Source organism: Apus apus, chromosome 16, assembly GCF_020740795.1.
Source record: "Apus apus isolate bApuApu2 chromosome 16, bApuApu2.pri.cur, whole genome shotgun sequence".
Taxonomy (NCBI): Eukaryota; Metazoa; Chordata; class Aves; order Apodiformes; family Apodidae; genus Apus; species Apus apus.
Window position 1 is genome coordinate 13,906,047 of NC_067297.1, and position 18,684 is coordinate 13,924,730.

Here is an 18,684-nt window from a genome sequence, read left to right on the forward strand (position 1 = left end):
AGCCTCGGTGCAGGCAGCCTCGCTGGCGCTCTGGGGGAATTTCAGGGAAGCGGCGCCGGGGCCCCGCACCCTCCGGCTGCTCCCACCGAGCCCCCTGCTGTCGGCATGGCCCCGGGGTGCTGCTGGAGCCCCGCACCCCCCGCTGCCTGCCAGAGTTCATCGCGTCCTTCTGATGTTCTGCAACGGGCAGCAAAACCTCCCTGGAGATGAGGGCTTTCATTTTCAGCACTGCATGATTTACCTTCCGTAAGATGCTGTGACAGAACCTGAATTAACTTCTGTCATTTCTGTATCTCCTCACTTGTCTATTTTCCTCCTCCTGTCCCTCAAAATTTATAGCTAAATCAGTCAATTATTGATTATTTTGTTTGTTTTTCCCTTACCAAGTTACATTCGAGCCAGACTGTGGAACAGTGAATGCTCCCTGGTTTCCTTCTTGACATCTGTTTCTCTCATCAGTCTATAGAGGGAAAATGTTTCTCTGATGGCAGCTGATGTTAGTGTTGCTGCACAGGGCTGGGGGGCTCTTCAGAGGGCTTCAAGGCATTTGCTGGTGTGGTCCCCATTGCCTTTATTTGCTTTAAACTGGAACAACACAGGCTATTGTTTTTAAATGTTGGAGTTTGTGAAGATGGGTCAGCTCTAGGCAGAGGATGGCATGAATGGAGGAACCCGGGAGAGGGAGGGTTACTGGGAGGGAAATTGCACCCCAGTTCCAGGTCAGTGTTGGAGAATAGGGAGCTGGGCTCCCCCTTTGCCACCAAGGCCAATGGAGCCACATAAATCAACATCTGCCCAGGGTTCGGGCCCCAGTTTTTATGAGCTGATCTGTACTGGAGCATGTCCTGTGTGGCTGGCAATCCAATTAGAGAGGGGCCAGAGGAATGAGTTCTGATGTTGCCATCATCTGAATTAGATTCGCTTTTTCTTCACAATTTATTTTGATAAAAAATACTGCTAAAATCATTTCAGTCAATTCCAAAGGAGCACATATTTCCTCCCGGAGGATTAAGCCAAGCCAGGAGCCCAGCCAGGCGCTGCCACTGCAAAGAGCAACGAGGACAAGATTTCCTGCCAACCCCAGCACAGCCTCCTCAACCTGCTGCCCCTGGGACAAACCAGGAGACTCTTCTAAATGGCCCCACGGGACCATTTTAGAGTTTAAAAAAACCCCAGGTGAGTCTGTGAGCACACCTGGGGCACATCTGCCCAGGTCTTGGCCAGCCATGGAGAAAGGAGCAGACTTGGATGAGGAAGCAGCAGCCTGGCACAGATTGAGGGAGGAGAGAGCGAGCAAGTGGATGTTTGTGTGTGGCATGTGAGTGAAGAGAAATATGGAGAGGAAAGTGTCTGGAAAGTGTTTTTATTAGAATGATGAAAGAAGTGGTGTGATGCAATTGCAGACTGAAGGACCCTCATCTCTCATGTCTGTGTTTCCTCACACAAGACTTCAGACATTGTCTGTCTTTCAGCTCTGGTTTTGTCTCTGTCCCAGAGGACATTGCTGTTACTAGTCAGGTTATTCAAGTCCAAACGTTTGATGGTGAATAATATTCTCGATAATTTAATTACAATTTTTTTCCTAATTAAAACTCGGCCTCATCATCACACCAGATAGTTAGAACAAGGAATGTGATGATGATAAATTACCCTGAGTTCTTCACCTGTCAGAAGTGGTTGAAGTACCTTTGTTAAGAGTATCCAGGAGAAAGCTGGAGGAATGTGTGGAGATGCAGGGGAGCCACTGTGCTTCTCCAGGAGGCCAGAGCTCCTTCCCCTCCTGGGATTCAGGATGCCTAATGCAACGGCACTGAGAAGGCAGAGGCTGTCTTCAGTAAAATTGCTCCTTCTGGAGTAGTCAGTGAATAAAGGCAGCAGCAGAAATGGCCATTAATTACTCTATTTGTTTCCCATATTGCCTCTCACTGCTTATTAGCAGAGCATTAAGGAGATGGGATGCAAGCTCAGTCTGGGTGCGGATGCTGCGGAGGAATGTCGTGTGCTTGGCCCTGAGCCTCCTGTCTGGCTCCCTGCTGCGTGGGGGGACAGAGGGGACAAAGCCACCCCAGGTGAGGGGGATAGCATGAGGCTGTTTCCTTGGGATGCCAGGCAAAAATTGTCCCTCTGCTGTGTCCCATGGGAATGGTGACTATCTGCACCTTCATGTCTGCAGGGCAGGATCGGGGAAATGCAGCAGTTGGAGCAGCACTTACACTGCCCAGTTTTTACTAAGAATAATTTGCATGTATTTCTCTCTTACTGTCCTCTGGGCTCTTTGCCGATGCTTGCTAATGAATCCTCACACAACCTCATTAAGCAGGAGCTGCTGCTCCTGTGCTTCACCTCCAGGTAACCCTGTGGCCAGAAGCTGATTTAAAACACTTCGGCGAGAGGAGCTGTGTGGAGGCAGGGAAGGGATTTCTGCTCTCTCCTTTAAGCCAAGGAAGCAGCAAAAGAGCACCTCTCTGCTTGGCTGTTGCAGAAACCAGCCACGGAGAGTCGGATCCCATTGGGATCACCAATAAATATATTATCCTCTCCAAGTGCTGCTGAGGAGGAGGAAGGAGCGCAGCAGGTTACTGACCCTTGGCTTGCTCTCTTTGTACCCAGCAGGATCCCAGGGAACTGAGCTCAACACTGCTTAATGCTCCTCACCTCCAACTATGTGCATTGCTGGTAGTATATTGGAAATATTTTAAAAACAGCGTTTGATAATCTTCTACATGAACATTCCCCTCAAGAGGTATGTTGTTAGCACCAGCCGTGCAGAGCAGTAGAGCTCTGACTCGTTGTCAGATTTGCCACAGGTTCAAATGTGCCTCTCTCCTGGTGTGCCAGTTTGCACCACTATCTTGACGGGATGGTGATAGTCCAGGACGTGCTCAGAAATCTACTTCAGACTCATTACTCTCTGTAATATCATCTGCCATCCTGCAAAACAGAGCAGTGCATAATTAAACATTTAAATCTTCTCCAGATGGTAGGAGAAGCTCTCTCCTTGGAAGGAAGGCACAGGGGAGGAGGCAGGGTTTCTTGGCTCTGCTGTGGATGCAGCAAAACCCTGCGCTCGAGCCAAGACAGGCCTCGAGACACCTTTAAATTGATTGAACAGAATCAGTCAGCAATCACAGAAATGTCAGGCAGTGCTTTAATGCATTCAGAGTGTATCATTTTCTGACCTCTGCTAACCCAGGCATCGATTAGTTCAGAGGCTTCCTTTACCCAGGGGAATACACACTGTTTATAAACACACGCAAGCACTACCTGCACACACCCACACCAACACACCCTGTATGAACAACACACACAGAAAGCAGAACTGACTTGTAAAACAGACAAACACTAAAACACCCCGGGATACAGACAAATGCCAGGGAAAGCTGCAGACTTGCACTTGGGGAATTGACCTTTACAAGGGCTGCCAGCACTCCTTGCTCTGCTCCCTTCAGCTTCAGGAAACAAAACAGGTTTGCTTCCACACTGCCATTAAATAAAACGCCCATTCAAGTGACTTTCCAAACCTCTTAAGAAAAATGAGTGAGTTTTACACGCTGCTGGAGGAGAATTAACACAACCACATCCCCTGCTCCTGTGCCAGGAGGGACGTTTGGACTCTGCTCAGGGGCCAGTGCACAGGGGGGGCTCTGGGGTCCCACCACCCCCTCTGGCTGCATCACAAACACACTTTTTAAAACAAAGAGGACACCTTTTCTTGTAACCCACCACTGTTTTATTTCAGCTGCTGCCGCGATGCCAACAAGCACCGATGGAAACGCTAAGGAGAGAGAGTTTCTCCACTTGGTTTCTGCATTAGCCATCACCAAAAATGACTGCCTAGATGGCCACCAAGAATGCCTTTGAAGTGCACTCTACAATAATATCCAGGTAATAGTGGCCAGCATGTGGCACAGGAATAAAAAGGGGAGCATGATGAATCCCAAGTGGCATTTTCACGGCCATTATTGCTATCATGATCATTGTAAAGTCATTCCAATATTCTATAAAACAAAAGGGCCTCTTGGTGTGGCAGCAGGGCAGGCAGTAACGGGTTTCTGTTTGCTTTCTCCTCCCCTCAGTGCAGTGACATCGTGGTGGTGGTGTTTAGCAACACGACCAGGTCAGTGCAGACAATCTCCCTGCAATTCTCTTGTTTTTCTGCACTTTCTCCTGCCAGGAAATGAAAACCAGTTCTCTCCATGGAAAGAGCTGTGAGCAGTGAGAGACAGAGGAGCTGCAGCTTGGCTGTCACCTTGGAAGAACCAGCAAACTGCACGTGTCTGCTCACGTCACCAGGCTAAGGACATGGTAAGCCTGACAAATGTTTACTCCTGGTTAAACAAATAAGAAATTCCTTTTAACAGTGGAGCCAAACACTTTTGGACCTGTCATCAGACAATGCCAGCCCGTCTCATCAAAATTCAAATGTTTTAGAACTCTAAAATACTTCCACAGAGGAGGTGCAGAACCTTTTTTTTTTGCCCTGATCAGTAGAGTAGTGTGCTACAGCACAGGGCATCACGTGTTTATGTATTTACAACTAGTTAGACAATTATTCCACAAGTGTTGGAGAAGGTGCACAGCTGTACATGCCTGGATGGCTTCACAGACAGCAGCAGGACCTCTCCCATGCAGAGGGTTGAACAGGACTGCTCTGCCAGGCATGGGGAGAGGGACAACAGAAAGCAACCACAGTCACTGCATCTAGGTGGAAAGTCCTTCCCATCACAACCCCTGCGAATGAAGGCACTGAAATAGCCTTTGGAACAGGAGCCTGGGTCTGGATTGAGCCTCAAGAGTCTCAGGAACCATGAGCCAGACTTAGCACTTGCTGCCAGCCAGGTGGATTTACGGAAATAAAAATAACCCTTTCCATCTCCTACCTTGGCTCAGTGAAAATTCCAAATGGGCCTGGTGGGAAACTTCACCAGGGCCGTGCCCCAGGTCCCCCTCTGCTCCCTTCCACCTCCTGCTTGGCCACACCAAGGCCGAGCACTGCTCTGTGGCCATCAGATCCAGATGATCTGCAAGGTCCCTTCCGACCCAAACCATTCTATCATTCCATGATCAGGAACTTCCCAGGAAGATGAGAAACTTTCTCCAACAGACCAGTTCTGGCAAAAAGTGTTTAGTTTAAATTAGCATATCCAACAAAAAGCGGGTTCTCAGACAGTTCAGAACGAGCCGTGTGGTGCAGCCCTCCCAGCCGCATCCTCTGCCGAGCTCTCATCAGATCATTAACTTTCATAAAGCTGTAGGAAGGAGGAGTGGCAGAGCTTGAAAGGAGCTCAAAACAAGCTTGAGTTTTCAACTTCAGACTTGTCATTGACTTAGCCTTTCATTGAGCCAATTATTTATGACATATTTGACGAAATTCAGGAAAGAAAGAAGTTGAAATCTGCATATCTGCTTGGCTGCGGGAGAGCTCCTACTGTACATCTCTGCCCAGGGACGGGAGGGCAGCTCTGCCCCGAGCCCCGCGCTGCCCGGACAGCCGGGCCCGCCCAGCCCTTCGGCTTCAGTGATTTCCAGCCCTGTTTGCAGCATCACCTGCCAGCGAAAGAGTTTCAGCGAGCGGTAACGGGGTCTCACACAGGTGCATTTATTTGTGTGTTAACGCGTCAGGTGTCAACAAACCATCAGGAAGGCAATAAAGCCGCCCGCCGGGGCTGCCCGAGGCTCCTGCTCGGGCCGTCGTGCCGGGCTCTCGGCGAGGCCGGCCCGGGGAGCCCCGGGGGCAGCGCGGTGAGGAGGGGGCGTCCCGGGCTGCACCCGCACCCCAAACCCTGTCCAAGGTAAAGCAAACATCGAGGACCCTGCGCCGGTCTCCTCGGCTGCTTGAGCTCCGTTAAACTCGGTGTCGGGGCTTTGCTCCCTGCCTCCCCCTCCCCGGGGACCCTCAGCCTCCCTCGCCCTCCCCCGCGACGGGCGATGCGGCCGCCCCATTCCCGGCATCCCGGTGGGAATCTCGTCCCTCCCCACACCCCCCTCCCACCCCCCCCCCCCCCCCCCCGCTCCGGCGACCGCCGCCGAATCCAGGTCCGGATTTTTGCGGGCGCCGCGGCGCCGCAGCCCCTCGCGCCGCCGCCGCCGCCGGGCAGCCCCCGCGGCCGCGCCGCCCGCCCATGGCCGCCCAGCCCCGCGGCCGCGCTCCGACCTGCCCCGCGTAGGCTGCGAGCCGCGGGGGCCGCGCTGGGCTGCCCCGCCGCCATGGGCCCGGCGGGGGCGGGCGAGCGCTGAGGGGCCCGGCGCGGCGGGGGCGGTGCGCGGCCGCGGGGGGGGGGTTTCCCGCCCGCCCGCCCGGCGGCCGCGGGCTGAGGGCGCGCAGGGCCGGCGGCGAGCCCCGGGCGCGGAGGGCGGGGAGGCGGCCGTTGACCCCCCCCCCGCCTTCACACAGAGGCAGAAGCGCAGCCGGGAGGCGCTCGGCGGCACCGGTAGAGCGGGGGGAGCCGCCGCCGCCCGCCCGCCGCCAACCCCCCCCCCCCCCGCCTCGGGGGCGGCTGCCCCCGGTGGAGCCTCCATCTGCAGCCCGGCGGCGGGAGCGGGAACATGGCGGACCTGGAGGCGGTGCTGGCCGATGTCAGCTACCTGATGGCGATGGAGAAGAGCAAGAGCACCCCGGCAGCCAGGGCCAGCAAGAAGATCACCCTGCCCGAGCCCAGGTACCGCCTCGCCCCGGCCCGCAGGGCCCGTCGGCCCCGGCCGGTGGCCTCCCTGCCCCCCCGGGCGGGACATAACGGTCTGCGGGCCCTGCGCCCGGCCCGGCGCCCGCGGCCTCCGCGCTGCGGCCGGAGCTGGGGGCAGGCTCGGGTGGGAGGAGGGTGTTCAGCCGGCTTCAGCGGGGCTCGATCGGCAGGTACAGATGGCGAGAAACCGCCTTTTCCCGGGGAAAAAAAAAAAAACAAAAACACCAACAAACCACCAACAAAAAACGCCCAACAAAAAGCAAACGAGCCAACAAACAGCCAGAACACCCCACGGCCCCGCGCTTGGGGGGTTTATTTGGTCCTAAACTTGACGCTTCATCCAGCGGGTGAGAAATTCCTTGAGTGGTGAGCTGAATAAAACGGGAATGCTCAACTGAACAATTCTCACTGTTTTATTCTGCAGAGCGGGTTTTATTTTATTTTTTTTTTCTTTTTGGGTGATGCTTCCTGGGGCTGGACAGCGGGGCTGGCGGCGTGGGCAGGGAGGACAGGCTGGGGCGAGAGGTTTTCCCCTTGGGGGAGGGAGCAGAGCTGATGTCCAGCGACCAGCTGAGCGGGTCTCAGGGCCAGCTCCTCTGCCCTGAGCTTCCACGGCTCTCACCGGGTGCCTTGACATGGCTGAGGTCATTTTCTTGGGGTTTGGTGGTGAAAGCAGCTCCTCTTTGCAGCGACAGTCCCCGGCTGTGCGTGCGTTACAAAATCACCTGAGCGTCGCTTCCTTATCTATTGCTGAAATTAAGCTTTTCCTCTTCTTCGTGGCTCTGTGTGTGTGTGTGTGTATATTTAAAACGAAGGTTTGGCCAGCAAGCAAAATACCGCAGCAGGAAAAAATGTAACCTGAAATGTACTGCAAAATGTGTAGGCAATTTGCAAGCCTGCTGGTGGCCTAGCCCAGCAGTCTGCCGTGGCGAGAGATGGCTGAAGTGATCTCTTCTCACTCCTTCCCTTGTTTTTCTGCCTTTATGCTTGAATTTTGTGTAGCACAGCGAGGCTGAGGGGCAGGGGGGTGCCCAGCCCACAGCAGTCCCAGTGAAACCTCAGAGAGAGAAGTTTGGCGGGTGTTTTGAAGGTGTGGGCTCTCTGGAGAGGTGAAGGTGCCTGTTTTTCTCCTGGTATGTGCAAACGCTGGTAAAAATGGTATCTAAAATTTCGCCTGTGCTGTTATCCTAAGGTATGGTGCTTTGCTGGGTGTGCTAGTGGCTGCACATTGATCAGTGCTTGGGTTGTATCTGTTCTGTCGTTGGTGTGCAGTGATGCTTCTTTGTCTGCCCCTCTCTGGGAGGGGACAGGTGGGGACATGCAGGGCATGCAGGGGAATGTCCTTCCATCCAGCCCCTTTGAGTGGTACCAGCAGCTTGGTGCTTGTGTGGAGGCTCGAAAGCTGCTGCAGGCACCGACATCCCCTGGTGCAGAGTGTGGCACAGCACAAGGCCTGGAGACCCTGCTGTGTGCTGCTTTCCTTCTCCAGGGTTTGATTTTTGTCACTGGTAGTTTCCCTGAGCCTGGAAAGACGGTTTGGCTGCGTCTGGGTCCACGGGGTGGGAAATGGCAGCCTGGTGCAAGAAGAAGTTTGGCAGAGCAGGAAGAAAGGTGAGGGGTTAGGTGGCTGAAATGCCTTGCTCTTAGAGCTGCATGTGGAAGAACCTGTTTGCAGATTGAAAGGAAGGGGATTATTTGCCCTCCCCCTGGACTGTCATGCTCTGAAGAAGGTGAGAAGCCTTCAGGGAGGGAGAGGTTTGCAGCTGTGAGTGTAAGACAGCTCAGCAGATGAATGAGAGGAAGCGTGGACATAAATGAGAACAGAGACTTACCTAAGCCTGGGACCACAAACGGCTCTAGGTTGCTTGAAATGACTGAACTTCTCAGCTTCTAACTGAAAACAGTAGGAACTAACTCACACAGTAGGAAATTGTGACCGTTTTTCTGGTGTCAGATGCCTTCTGGTTGGGTTTTTTTTGATCCCTCTCATTAAAACAGACATGAGGTGTTTGGTATACTTAAATCTTCTGTATCACTGGCAAAGTGATTCATTTAGAATTATATAAATTGGGTGGTTGAGTGCAGGTTGATATAGTAACAGTAAAAAAAAAACACCCAACACACAAAGTCCTTTCTTACAAGTTTGAAATCTAGCAATTTTTCCAAATGATTTTTTAAATTTGTCTGTGTGAGTGAGAGCAGCTCCTCAGAGGAGCCTGAGCACAGCTTCGTAACTCCAGGCTGCGAGCTGCCGTCCTCGCGCTCGGCTCCTGGCTGCCACTGCGATGGATAGCGGGAATGTCACTGGAATATCACATCCATGCTTGAAAATAAACGTCTGGGCCTTATTGCAGCTCTTCTGGCAGGAATGTGTTTGGTGGTGGTTTATCTCTGACGGGCGACCGCTGTGTCCTGCGCTGCTGACGTTATCGCCTCCAGAAATATGACAGAGGTTTTACCCCCTGTTGCAGCTGGTCTCTTTCCTGAAGCCTGGTACACCTGTCAGGGCTGTTTTATCTTTCAGATATAAGACTGACACTAAATGAAGTAACTGAGTTTACTGTAATGCAAATGTGAGGGGGCTTCCTGTTTACAAGGAAATAGCTGTAGTGCAGGCAGAATAAATTCCAAGGCTGCAGGCCAAGGCTTAGCAGCAAATAAACTAGGAGGTTCAAGAGTTTACTGGCCGTGGGGCTGATTATTGCTGAGTTTACATGAAGCATCCTCAGACTGTTTTTGTCCTGAAATCATTAAACATCACAGTTTGGGAAGAAAGAGGACAGAAAACACTAATGAGACAAGAGTGCCTAAGGAAGAGGCTTAGTGTGGTTTTGTTTGTTGTTGTGGGGGGTTTTTTTTGTTTTTTTTTTTAAGCACCAAAACAAAACCCTTTTTCCATCCTCTGTCATCTGCTTTTCCTTCCCTTCTGCATTTCCTGCTTTCTTCCTAAGAGCCTTGCCAAGAGCTGGGAAAGCTGCAGTATCTTTTAGTTTTAAGTTATGTCTTAAAAACGTGGTTTTGGGTAAATGTGCATGGGTGGCCAGAAGGGCTGTCAAAAGCAGAATAACCCTGCAGAAATAGGACCTAAAATGGAAAAGAGGACATGCATATTGACATATGAGCAAATATGAAACTTTCTTTTTTCTACAGAATTGCCATCAAAAATTGTAAGTTTGGGGGGAAAGATGTAAATTAACTGCACTCTTAATCTTGTAGGCTATTCAGCAGACTTCTGAAGCTTTTCCCTTTTCCATGTGCATTGTAGATTTCCCTCCCTCTGGTCAAAAGAAATGGAAGAACACTACAGAACAGCTCTTTTGATTGCCCAGCAGCTACTTCTGTTTTGAATAAAGGATTTGCATAATGTGAAGTTGAGGAAAAACAGTCTGGGAGGTCAGGTAGAGGGACTGGCAGAGGGCACGGGGCTGGCAAAGAGCTGGTGTGCAGCCCTGTGTCCTCCTGCTGCCTGGGCTGTCCTCGCCAGGAAAGTTCACGTTAAAGCCTCCATACTATAAACATCACGTAAGCTCAGGGTGCGTTTGGTGTACAGATACCAAGGGCATGGTAACAAAACAGCATCCATCTGTCCAGGCTGCTCTTGCTGCAGTTGTAGATGTGTCTCATCTCTCCATTTCTAACCTGCTTATTTCAGTAGTTTTCTCTCTTTCAAGTTAATTCTTGTCTCCCACCTTCTTCCTTTGGTCTCCTGCCTTCCTCTGAATCCTGCTCCTCTGGGGGAAGACATGTTGCAGACACTTTTTTTCTTAAAGTCACACTTCTACCGTGATGTTTTTCCTCAGTTCTCATGCCATCTTCCCACTACCTCCAGAGATGAAATCTCACACACAGGTACCCAGCAACTTCTCCCTGGGGCAGTTCAGTCTGTGATGTGCTCTTTGCTTTCTTACCTAGTAATCAAACTGACTAGTTTAAAACCCTGATTGAGATTCACTGAATGCGCAGAGGTTGCTTTTTCTTTTGCAATTCCATCCTGAGCTATTTGTGATTTGCTTGCTTCCTGTTGCAGAGCTGAATATTGTTGAAACCCAAGTGACATCTCCTAGGATGTCCTCTGCTGCTTCTGCTTTTTCAATTTTGTTCTCTTGGCTTGATTATACTCTTTCTCTGAATTTCAGTTGTTTCTTTGTGTCCTTCAGCGTGTTCTTGTGCCTCTTGAAACTTCTGTAACACCTTTAAGTTACAGACTAAAACTCCTCTGTGTCTGTGCTGTCAGTCTCTGTTCTCTGATGATGTTTTTTTCTGGCTTTACCACCCTCTTGTTGTGCTTACTCATTTAGAATGCTGTCTCCGAGAAAATTTTCCTGACAATTTTTCATGCAATTTTTGTGTTTATTGCTATTTCACTCCTGTCATCCCTGTGCATCTTTCTAGGTGCTGCCTTGTCTGTTTCTTCAAGCGTGCCGGTTGGTTTGGGGCTTCTGCAGGGGGCACGTAACTCCCTGAACATGTCAGTGTCAGGGCTGCCAGCTGCTGTCCTCCCCCTTGGGAGTCTCCAGAGAAAGAGACTCCAAAACCTCTCTGGGCAGCCTGTCCCAGGGCTCTGTCACCCTCACAGAAAAGAAGTTCTTCCTCATCTTGAGGTGGAACTTCCTGTGTTCTAGTTTGCATCCATTGCCCCTCATCCTATCACAGGGCATGACTGAAAAGAGACTGGCCCTTCTTGCTTGGCACCCACCCCTCAGATATTTATAGATGTTAGTAAGATCCCCTTCTCTAGACTAAACAGTCCCAGGTCTCTCAGCCTTTCCTTGTAAGACAGGTGTTCCAGTCCCTTCATCATCCTTGTAGCCTCTGCCGGACTCTTAAGTAAATCCCTGTCCCATTCCCTTTGCAGCCACTTGTTTCTGATGGCAGGTATGGGACCTGGAATGCCTGCTTGTGGTGTTGGTCTGCAGCGGGGCACGAGGGGGTCCAACCACATCTCATCAGGGACGTTCATACCATACCCCATCCTTTCTCTGCAGATTGTTTGGAGCATGGAGTGGCTCCAGGAAACCTCCTGCTATGTTATGCTGCTGCTTCACTGTCTGAATGCAAATGGTGGAAACCTTCAAAAGTACCATTTTCAGGAAGAAAGTAGGCTCAGATTTTTCAGAGGCTTGTGCATTTTATTGTTATGCTTGTTTTTTTTATTATTATTACTGGGCTTTGCAAGGAATGGTGCCAATGAATGCAAAATTAAGTAAGAGAATATGGCAGAGTACAGATCTGATGGTTCATTCAGATGAATTTGTGTAATGACAACTTTAGCTTTGTTAGGTGGTGGTACTTTATTGAAGCTTGGTCCATCTGCTCATAGCAATAAAGACTCTAAACTGTTTTAGCAGAACTACTTAAGCTTAGCTGTCTAAAATTTCAAAACCATTTAGTTTTTTGTTCGGCATGTACATTTCTTTTAGCATTGAGATGGTTTCTTGGTTATTTTTATCCTGTTTCCAGTATTTCCTAAACATTGAGTTGAAAAATCTGAAGTAAGAAATTAAAACCAGCATGCAGGACACTCAGACTGTTTAAAATGGATTCATTGACATGTAATTTGTGAAACTACAGAAGGAAGAAGGATTCTAAATGAAATGGCTTTACAAACTCATTCATTATTTTGCAGCTATACTATATCACAGTGTTTTGGTTGAACTTTCCAGCAAAGAGTAAAGGAAACAGAACTTGGTGAGAGCTAAAGATGTCTGAATTTGGGGTGTACAGCAGGTGGCTTATTTCAAGAGCAAGGATAAGTGCTGTAGGTGACCCTGAAGCAGGTGTGTATTGGAGGTGAGCAGTGTGGATTTGTGCTTTTCAAGGTCAAGGTGTCCCTGTTACAGAGAGCATTCCATCATTCATGAGGAACTTCCCTGAAGCAGGTAGTGACCTACCTGAGCAGATGCATTCCATGTTCTGCGCTTTCCAAGGCATTGCCACCTGGTAGGTGCAGCCAATATTTCTGAGATGGTGCCTGTCTTCTGATTTCAGTGAGGCAGCAGAGCAGCTGCCCATTTTTCAAGTGCTAAAGAAGGTTCAACCTTTGTGCCCCTGCCTGAGCTGCCAGGCTGGCTGCTCATGGTGGGGTATCCAGAGAGCAGGGTGTGCATGTGGCACCTGCTCATCGTTCTGCTGTCCTGCCTTAGACTATACCTCTATTTTTTTTATTGCCTTACTTCAAGTATTAAATTATTGTTGATGATTACAGTCAAGAAAGCCACCACTCCTTTAGTTTAATGCCATTCATAGGATTGTAGGTGTTTCAAAGGTTAGTTTACATGTTCAGGAATGGTGGAGCATGTTGACTGAAGCTTGTCTTGTATCCTCCTTGGCTTGGGTGAAGAGGCTTGAATATTCACATGGCAGCTGTTTGAGGAGGAGGAAAAAACTGACTTTTTTTTTTCTGAACTAGCACCACAGGAAAGACTGAATATTTGTGATTTTATTATGGAACAGCTTATTCCTGATCAGGGCGAGTGGAGATGACAGATTAGTTAGATTTTGTTTAGCAATTCAGCCTCCTCGCTGCTGTCGGTACAAGTGTGTGATTGAGAAGGCAGAAACAAGATGGCTCTCTCAAATTAGTTTATTGTACATACAGAAAGCTAGAGCTGCTAACGAGGTGGACTTGCTTTTTATCTCAAGCTAGCTCTGTACTACAGTAGTTTCTTGGGAAAACTGCATGTTTTAGGGATGGATCTGGAGTCTGTACAGGAGGGCTTCTGCTGGCTGCGGCTGCCGCTCTCCGGTTGGGTGCTCTCTCCCTAGGGAATTTGGGTCATTATTTTTGGGATTGCTGTGTCTGGTACCTCGATAAATGACAGGCTTATGCAGAAGAGCCTGGGAAGATGAAGGTTCTGCTGCAAAGCTCTTGCAGCTTTAACAGACAATAAATGAGAGGCTGGAAGAAGGGCCCTGTTGTTGCCTGTGTGGTATAGGTTGGAAGCTGAGCTAGTCAGAGCATAAATCATGTTCCTTTGCTCACACACAGGACATTTGTCAGATGCAGAAGTTGATGTTGTATTTCCCAAGCTTCAGATGAGCAGTGGAAGAAGCTTTGACTGTTTCAGCTCCCAAGCACATGCTGCTTAGGGTATCTCTAGGCACAGGAATGAGAGATCTGGCCTTAAGAGAGCTGTTCCAATTAGCTCCCCTGTGGGGATGCTGTAAGACTGAGGCTCATGTTTTGAAATACAGACCTTCCCTCAGGCATCATTACCATAATTAAGAAAAAAGGTAAAGAGGATGATCTGCGAAGAGATCAGTCTGCAGTCTTGTGTTGCTGTGCTAAAACCAGAGGGTCGTTTCTAGGGAACTCTTCTGTGATGAGATGTTGCTTTGTAGGTCTGTGTGTCTGTGTGATCCCGCATGGGGCTGGTGCTGAGGGGCTGCTGGGACCTGCCTGGAGCCAGGGCTGGGGGTACCGAGCCCAGCTCGTGGAGCTGCTGCTGGTGTTGCTGTGGGAGATGTGTACAGGAAGATTTGTCTTTCAGTAAGGGTAATAAACCTTACAGCTGCTACTCCTTTTTAGGTATGACAGCTTTTCAGTGGCTACACCTTCCCGTCTGAAATGTTTTCAGCGAGAGGCTGGAGCTGTAACATCAAGAAATGAATGTATGCAGCACTTGGTTTCTTTTCTGGTGAAATCGTGTGGAATGGCCTGGTTTAATCTTCTTATCAATAATGGCATTTTTTGGTAATTAATAAAATTAGAAAAAAGCCTATCAGGAGCCGTCAGGTCCAGGTGCATAAACCAAGTCACATAATCTAATTGAACTAAATTGCTGTAAAAGCAATGGTTTCTAGCTGTAGAAAATACAGCTGTTTTCCACTTAAAGTGCTTCACCCCGTGCTTACTAGTTTCTCCAAGAAAATAATTCCAATACCAAATAAACTCCTATATAAATGTCTTGCATAAATAAATAAAGGTTGCTGAGAGTGTAAGGAGAAACTGCTTCCACCTAGAGACCCCCAGACCCTTCCCAATGTGCAAGGAATTTGTCCTGTCAGCATGTGCCGTGTCTTGTTGAGAAGGGAACTGGGGCAAGGGTAGATTGCTTAGGGTCAGGCAGAGCTCTGCACATCAAAGCTGTCATTAAATGCCACCAGAAGTTTGTGCTGCCCTGGACCAGCATCAGCTGCAGCCCAGGGGGCTCTGCTGGGAGGTATTTTGCAGCAGCTCTGTATGGAGCTGGGAGTAGATGGGTGCTCATCACCCACCTCTGCTTAAGATGCAAGTGGGAAGAGCTCCAGTAGCTTCTGCATCCTGCCAGAAGAATGTTTCAGAGGAAGACCCTGCTGGCCTGAGGGGTTGAATGCAGCATGCAGCTCTGGGGATGCCACTTGGCTGCTATGCTATTTATTGCATTTCTGTTATTACATTTCTGGCTGCCCTTTAGTGTTTTGGCTTCTCTGGCTCTGATTCCCAACCCTCGGAGGGCTGTAGGGACAGCTGAGGTGGTGCCTCAGAGGTGACTTGTCTTTCTGAGCCTTGCCATCATCATTTGCTGCTGCTCTTAACTCTCCAGCCTGGCTTCCCTGTCTAAGTTTTCCCCAGGACATTCTGTTCATGTTCACATTTAAGCAATTCTGTGTGTCTGTGCATCAGGCCTCTTATTTTCAATTGCTTTTTAAAGCTGGTTTTTTTGTTGTTTGTTTTTACCCTATATTTTCTCAGTCATCTTTCATATTTGTTCTAATGATCCTGAAAATAACAGCCAGGTTAAATGCACAATGAGGAGCAAAAAATCAATGAAGACGATTTGGCACTTCTGTTGTTGTTTTGCCTCCAGGGAGTCGCTGCTGGGGGGCCTGGGGTGCCAGCTCTGGAGCTCTGCTGGCTCCTTCAACCTGGGAGGAAAAAATAGGGGAACATTTCTGTAGCTTTAACTGTTTCAAGGAGTTCTGAGAAGATCTGATTCCTAGGACAAATATTTCTTAAGAGCTTTCCCTTTTTGGTGAATCTTGCATTGCTAAACCTTTTGAATCCACATTTTATAAAAGAAAAAAGGGAGAAGTTTTGGCTGTGAGGGCTGGGGCGCTTTGAGAGCTGGGTGCTGGTTGACCCTGTCATGCTTTCAGTTCAAAGGCCTCTGCGGCAGGATCTTCGGTCCACTTTTAACAACTTCATGATGGATTTGGATAGTGCAAATAAACATTTAAGGCTCTGTAAAACTGCGTCCTGAAACTGTAAATAAATCACAGGCAAACTTAGTGTGTTTCAGTCAACATGTTGGCTGTAGTTCTTGGTAGCTCAGTTAATGTTTATACTCGTAGGCTACTTTTACATAAAGTTGTAAGCATTTATAGGTATGGAAAGAGTAAATTAAAAAAAGGGCACATCTTCAGTAATTTTGTATGTTTTTTAAAAAATATATTATGATTGATTAATTATTTAATTGCAGTAGGAGCAAGGAGATGTGATTTTTCCTCTGGTTTCTTTCTTGTAATGACTCAGTAGCAGCGTTCTGGTGGAAGGGCAAGTCCTTGACCTTACAATTCAGTGTAATTATTCCTGAAAAATTCATGTACTTAGAAGCTTTTATATTAGTTTCAGATTTCACCAGTGATAATGCAGATGATGACAGGGAGCATGAGGATAGTGCGTAGTTTGAAACCGTAGCTACGCAGCTATTGCTCTTGGCTCCCTTGTTGTAAACTTTCTCCATTAATATAATTTGCATAAGTGAAGCTGTTTGGTCTCCTGGATGAGCTGTGTGCACCAGAGGGGGTTGTGGGAGAGTCTTGCTGAGCTTTAATCCCTTCCATTGCAAACAGGGTTCTGGGGTGGAACATGCTGTTAATCATCCTTGACAATTGTAAGAGCATTAGTTCACTGCAGTGAGATGACTTGCCAGCGGGCTTAGCACTGACTTCTGAGGGTGTGAAGAGAGAAAATGGGATAGGAATGGGGGAGCTTGGGACAGGAGATGGCAGAGCCTGTGTCCTGTGCCAGGTGATGGGACCTGCTGTGGGTGCAGGGCTGGGGCAGGTGGGCACAGTCACAGATGTGCTGTGCTTGCTTGGCTTTGATTCTTGCTACTGTGTTTGTCAGCTGCTGGGACTAAAAGGAGGAGCATGAGCGCTAATTAATGAAGCGCTAAGGGTCACTTGTACTCCTGTGTTAAAAGTCAGTTGGATATTGCATTGCTGTCAGGGGTATTCTTGTAATGTTATAGGATGCTTTGCATCACTAATTGCCCAAACAAAAGTTGTAACGTGTAAAATGCCCTTTACAGCATCTGAGAACAAAATCATTTGGAGAACTGTTAACTTCTGCTGAACTTTGAGCTGGGTACAAGTGTGAGAGGAAGCAAAATGAAATGGATTTGGGTGTTTGTGATACATTTGATATTTTTACCTCTTCCATAAGAGAGAAACGAGTTCTTTTTTATTGTCTGCCCTTTGCATTCACCCCTGAAGTGGAGTATTAAGATCACTTGGGGTCTGTGATCCGTGACTCATTGCAGTTCACAGCCTTGTTCAAGGGGAGTTTTCTGTTCAGCTGGAGAGGCTCTTCATGCCAGTGCTGAACATATTATGAGAAAATAATAGTATAATTAGTAATCAGTTACACAGATCTGCTCTGTCTGTTGAGGTATTTCTTTCCCTGTTGTCTTCTGTGACTTGGAGTTTCTTTTCCTGTGCTGCAAAACCTCAGTAAAAATATTTTAAGGGGAAACTGCTACTAATGACACATTGGTAGTATTGTATTTCAGACTTTCAGATTTTCTTCTCGTTTCAAATTGGGTCTGAGTGGACGTTATTTTCTGACTGGAGGCAAGCTAAGGTCTTCAGGGGCTTCGTGAGAGCCTCTGTGTCTGGGGGCTGTGTCTTTGAGCAGAGTGAGGAGAGGAGAAAGAAAATGGAGATGAAAGCTGGATGGGGCGAGGGAACGTGATAAATGTGATGAGAACTGGATGAGAGAGGTTTGAAAAAGGGGAATAGGGAGTGATAAGAAGGAAGAACAAATGGAGACAAGTGACTGGAAAGTGACATTGTGGAAAAGGGTTTCTCAGTGCAGGGAGTGGGGCAGTGTGGAAGGGTGACAACCAAAGGCTGTGGTAATTTAGTGCTAAATAGATAGCATTTTTTTGAAATAATATTGACATTTTAGTAGTTTTTGGATGTTCCAGGAGCTGAGTGTGCTGAGTACAGGATACACATGGGACAGAAGGATGATACCTGCCCTGACAACAGGGGGCAGGAAAAGAAGAAACAGCTTTGTTTTACCCACTGGCAATCAGAGGCACATCGTGTTTATGACTTGCCCAAGATGATACAGGAAATGTTGGTGGAGTTAAATACTGAACTCTGCTCTCCTCAGGGCAGTCTCTGTAAAGCTGCCATTTCATTCTTGTTTTAGTTTTCTGTTCTCCTCTTTCTGTTTCAGCTTATAGGTCAATATATTAGTGAGTGTCATCATGCATTCTTAATGTAGGTATGATACTGAAATGTTTCCAAAAAGGCCAAGTGTTTTTTTTCAAGCTGTGGTGTGCATCTCTACAATAAATAATATCCCACAAATTTGAACTCTTAATGATTTATAAGGAAAAATAATGTTCTATTATGATCAATAAATAAAAGCTCCTTTAAGATACAGTAGTAAAAAGGACAATAGTAAGTAACTCCTTGATCTGGTTCCAGTAGTGAGAGTATGTATATGTATACAAATCACAAACTCTTTCTTTACTTTCAATGCACCTCTGGGGATAAAGTCCATGCAGCTTTAAAACTAATAGCAGAACTGTCAGGACAGGTCAAAGTGAATGCTGCTTATTTCAGTTTCCTCCGTAACTTCTGTGTGTGTGCCCAGATCCGTTGCAGTTGTACTCTTGTACATGCGGCCTTTTCTCTGAAAAAGAACATAATGTGTTTTCCTTTCAGTTCTTCCAAAGATGTGCTTTCAGGGAGGCATTTCTCACCTGTCCTGACCTTGGCACCATGGCTGTGCCTGTGTCCTGCCAACCCACATGTCTGCAGGCAGGGAGAGCTTTCTGATTGC

General features: G+C 48.3%; 1 protein-coding gene and 1 long non-coding RNA gene across 3 annotated transcripts in view; both read left to right on the plus strand.

Annotated features, from left to right (window-relative positions):
• Positions 1–3,278, plus strand: LOC127391241 (uncharacterized). The gene is made up of 3 exons (XR_007891021.1): positions 1–246; positions 973–1,176; positions 2,614–3,278. It is a non-coding gene; the product is annotated as an uncharacterized LOC127391241 (long non-coding RNA).
• Positions 3,279–6,115: 2,837 nt separating this feature from the next.
• Positions 6,116–18,684, plus strand: part of GRK3 (G protein-coupled receptor kinase 3) — a 59,348-nt gene continuing 46,779 nt past the window's right edge. Inside the window, exon 1 of one of the 2 annotated variants that reach the window (XM_051633718.1) lies at positions 6,116–6,659. In XM_051633718.1, coding sequence (XP_051489678.1) covers positions 6,547–6,659 — 113 coding nt within the window. In that variant the 5' untranslated portion in view covers positions 6,116–6,546. The remainder of the gene's footprint in view (positions 6,660–18,684) is intronic. The other variant, XM_051633719.1, reaches the window with a different exon arrangement.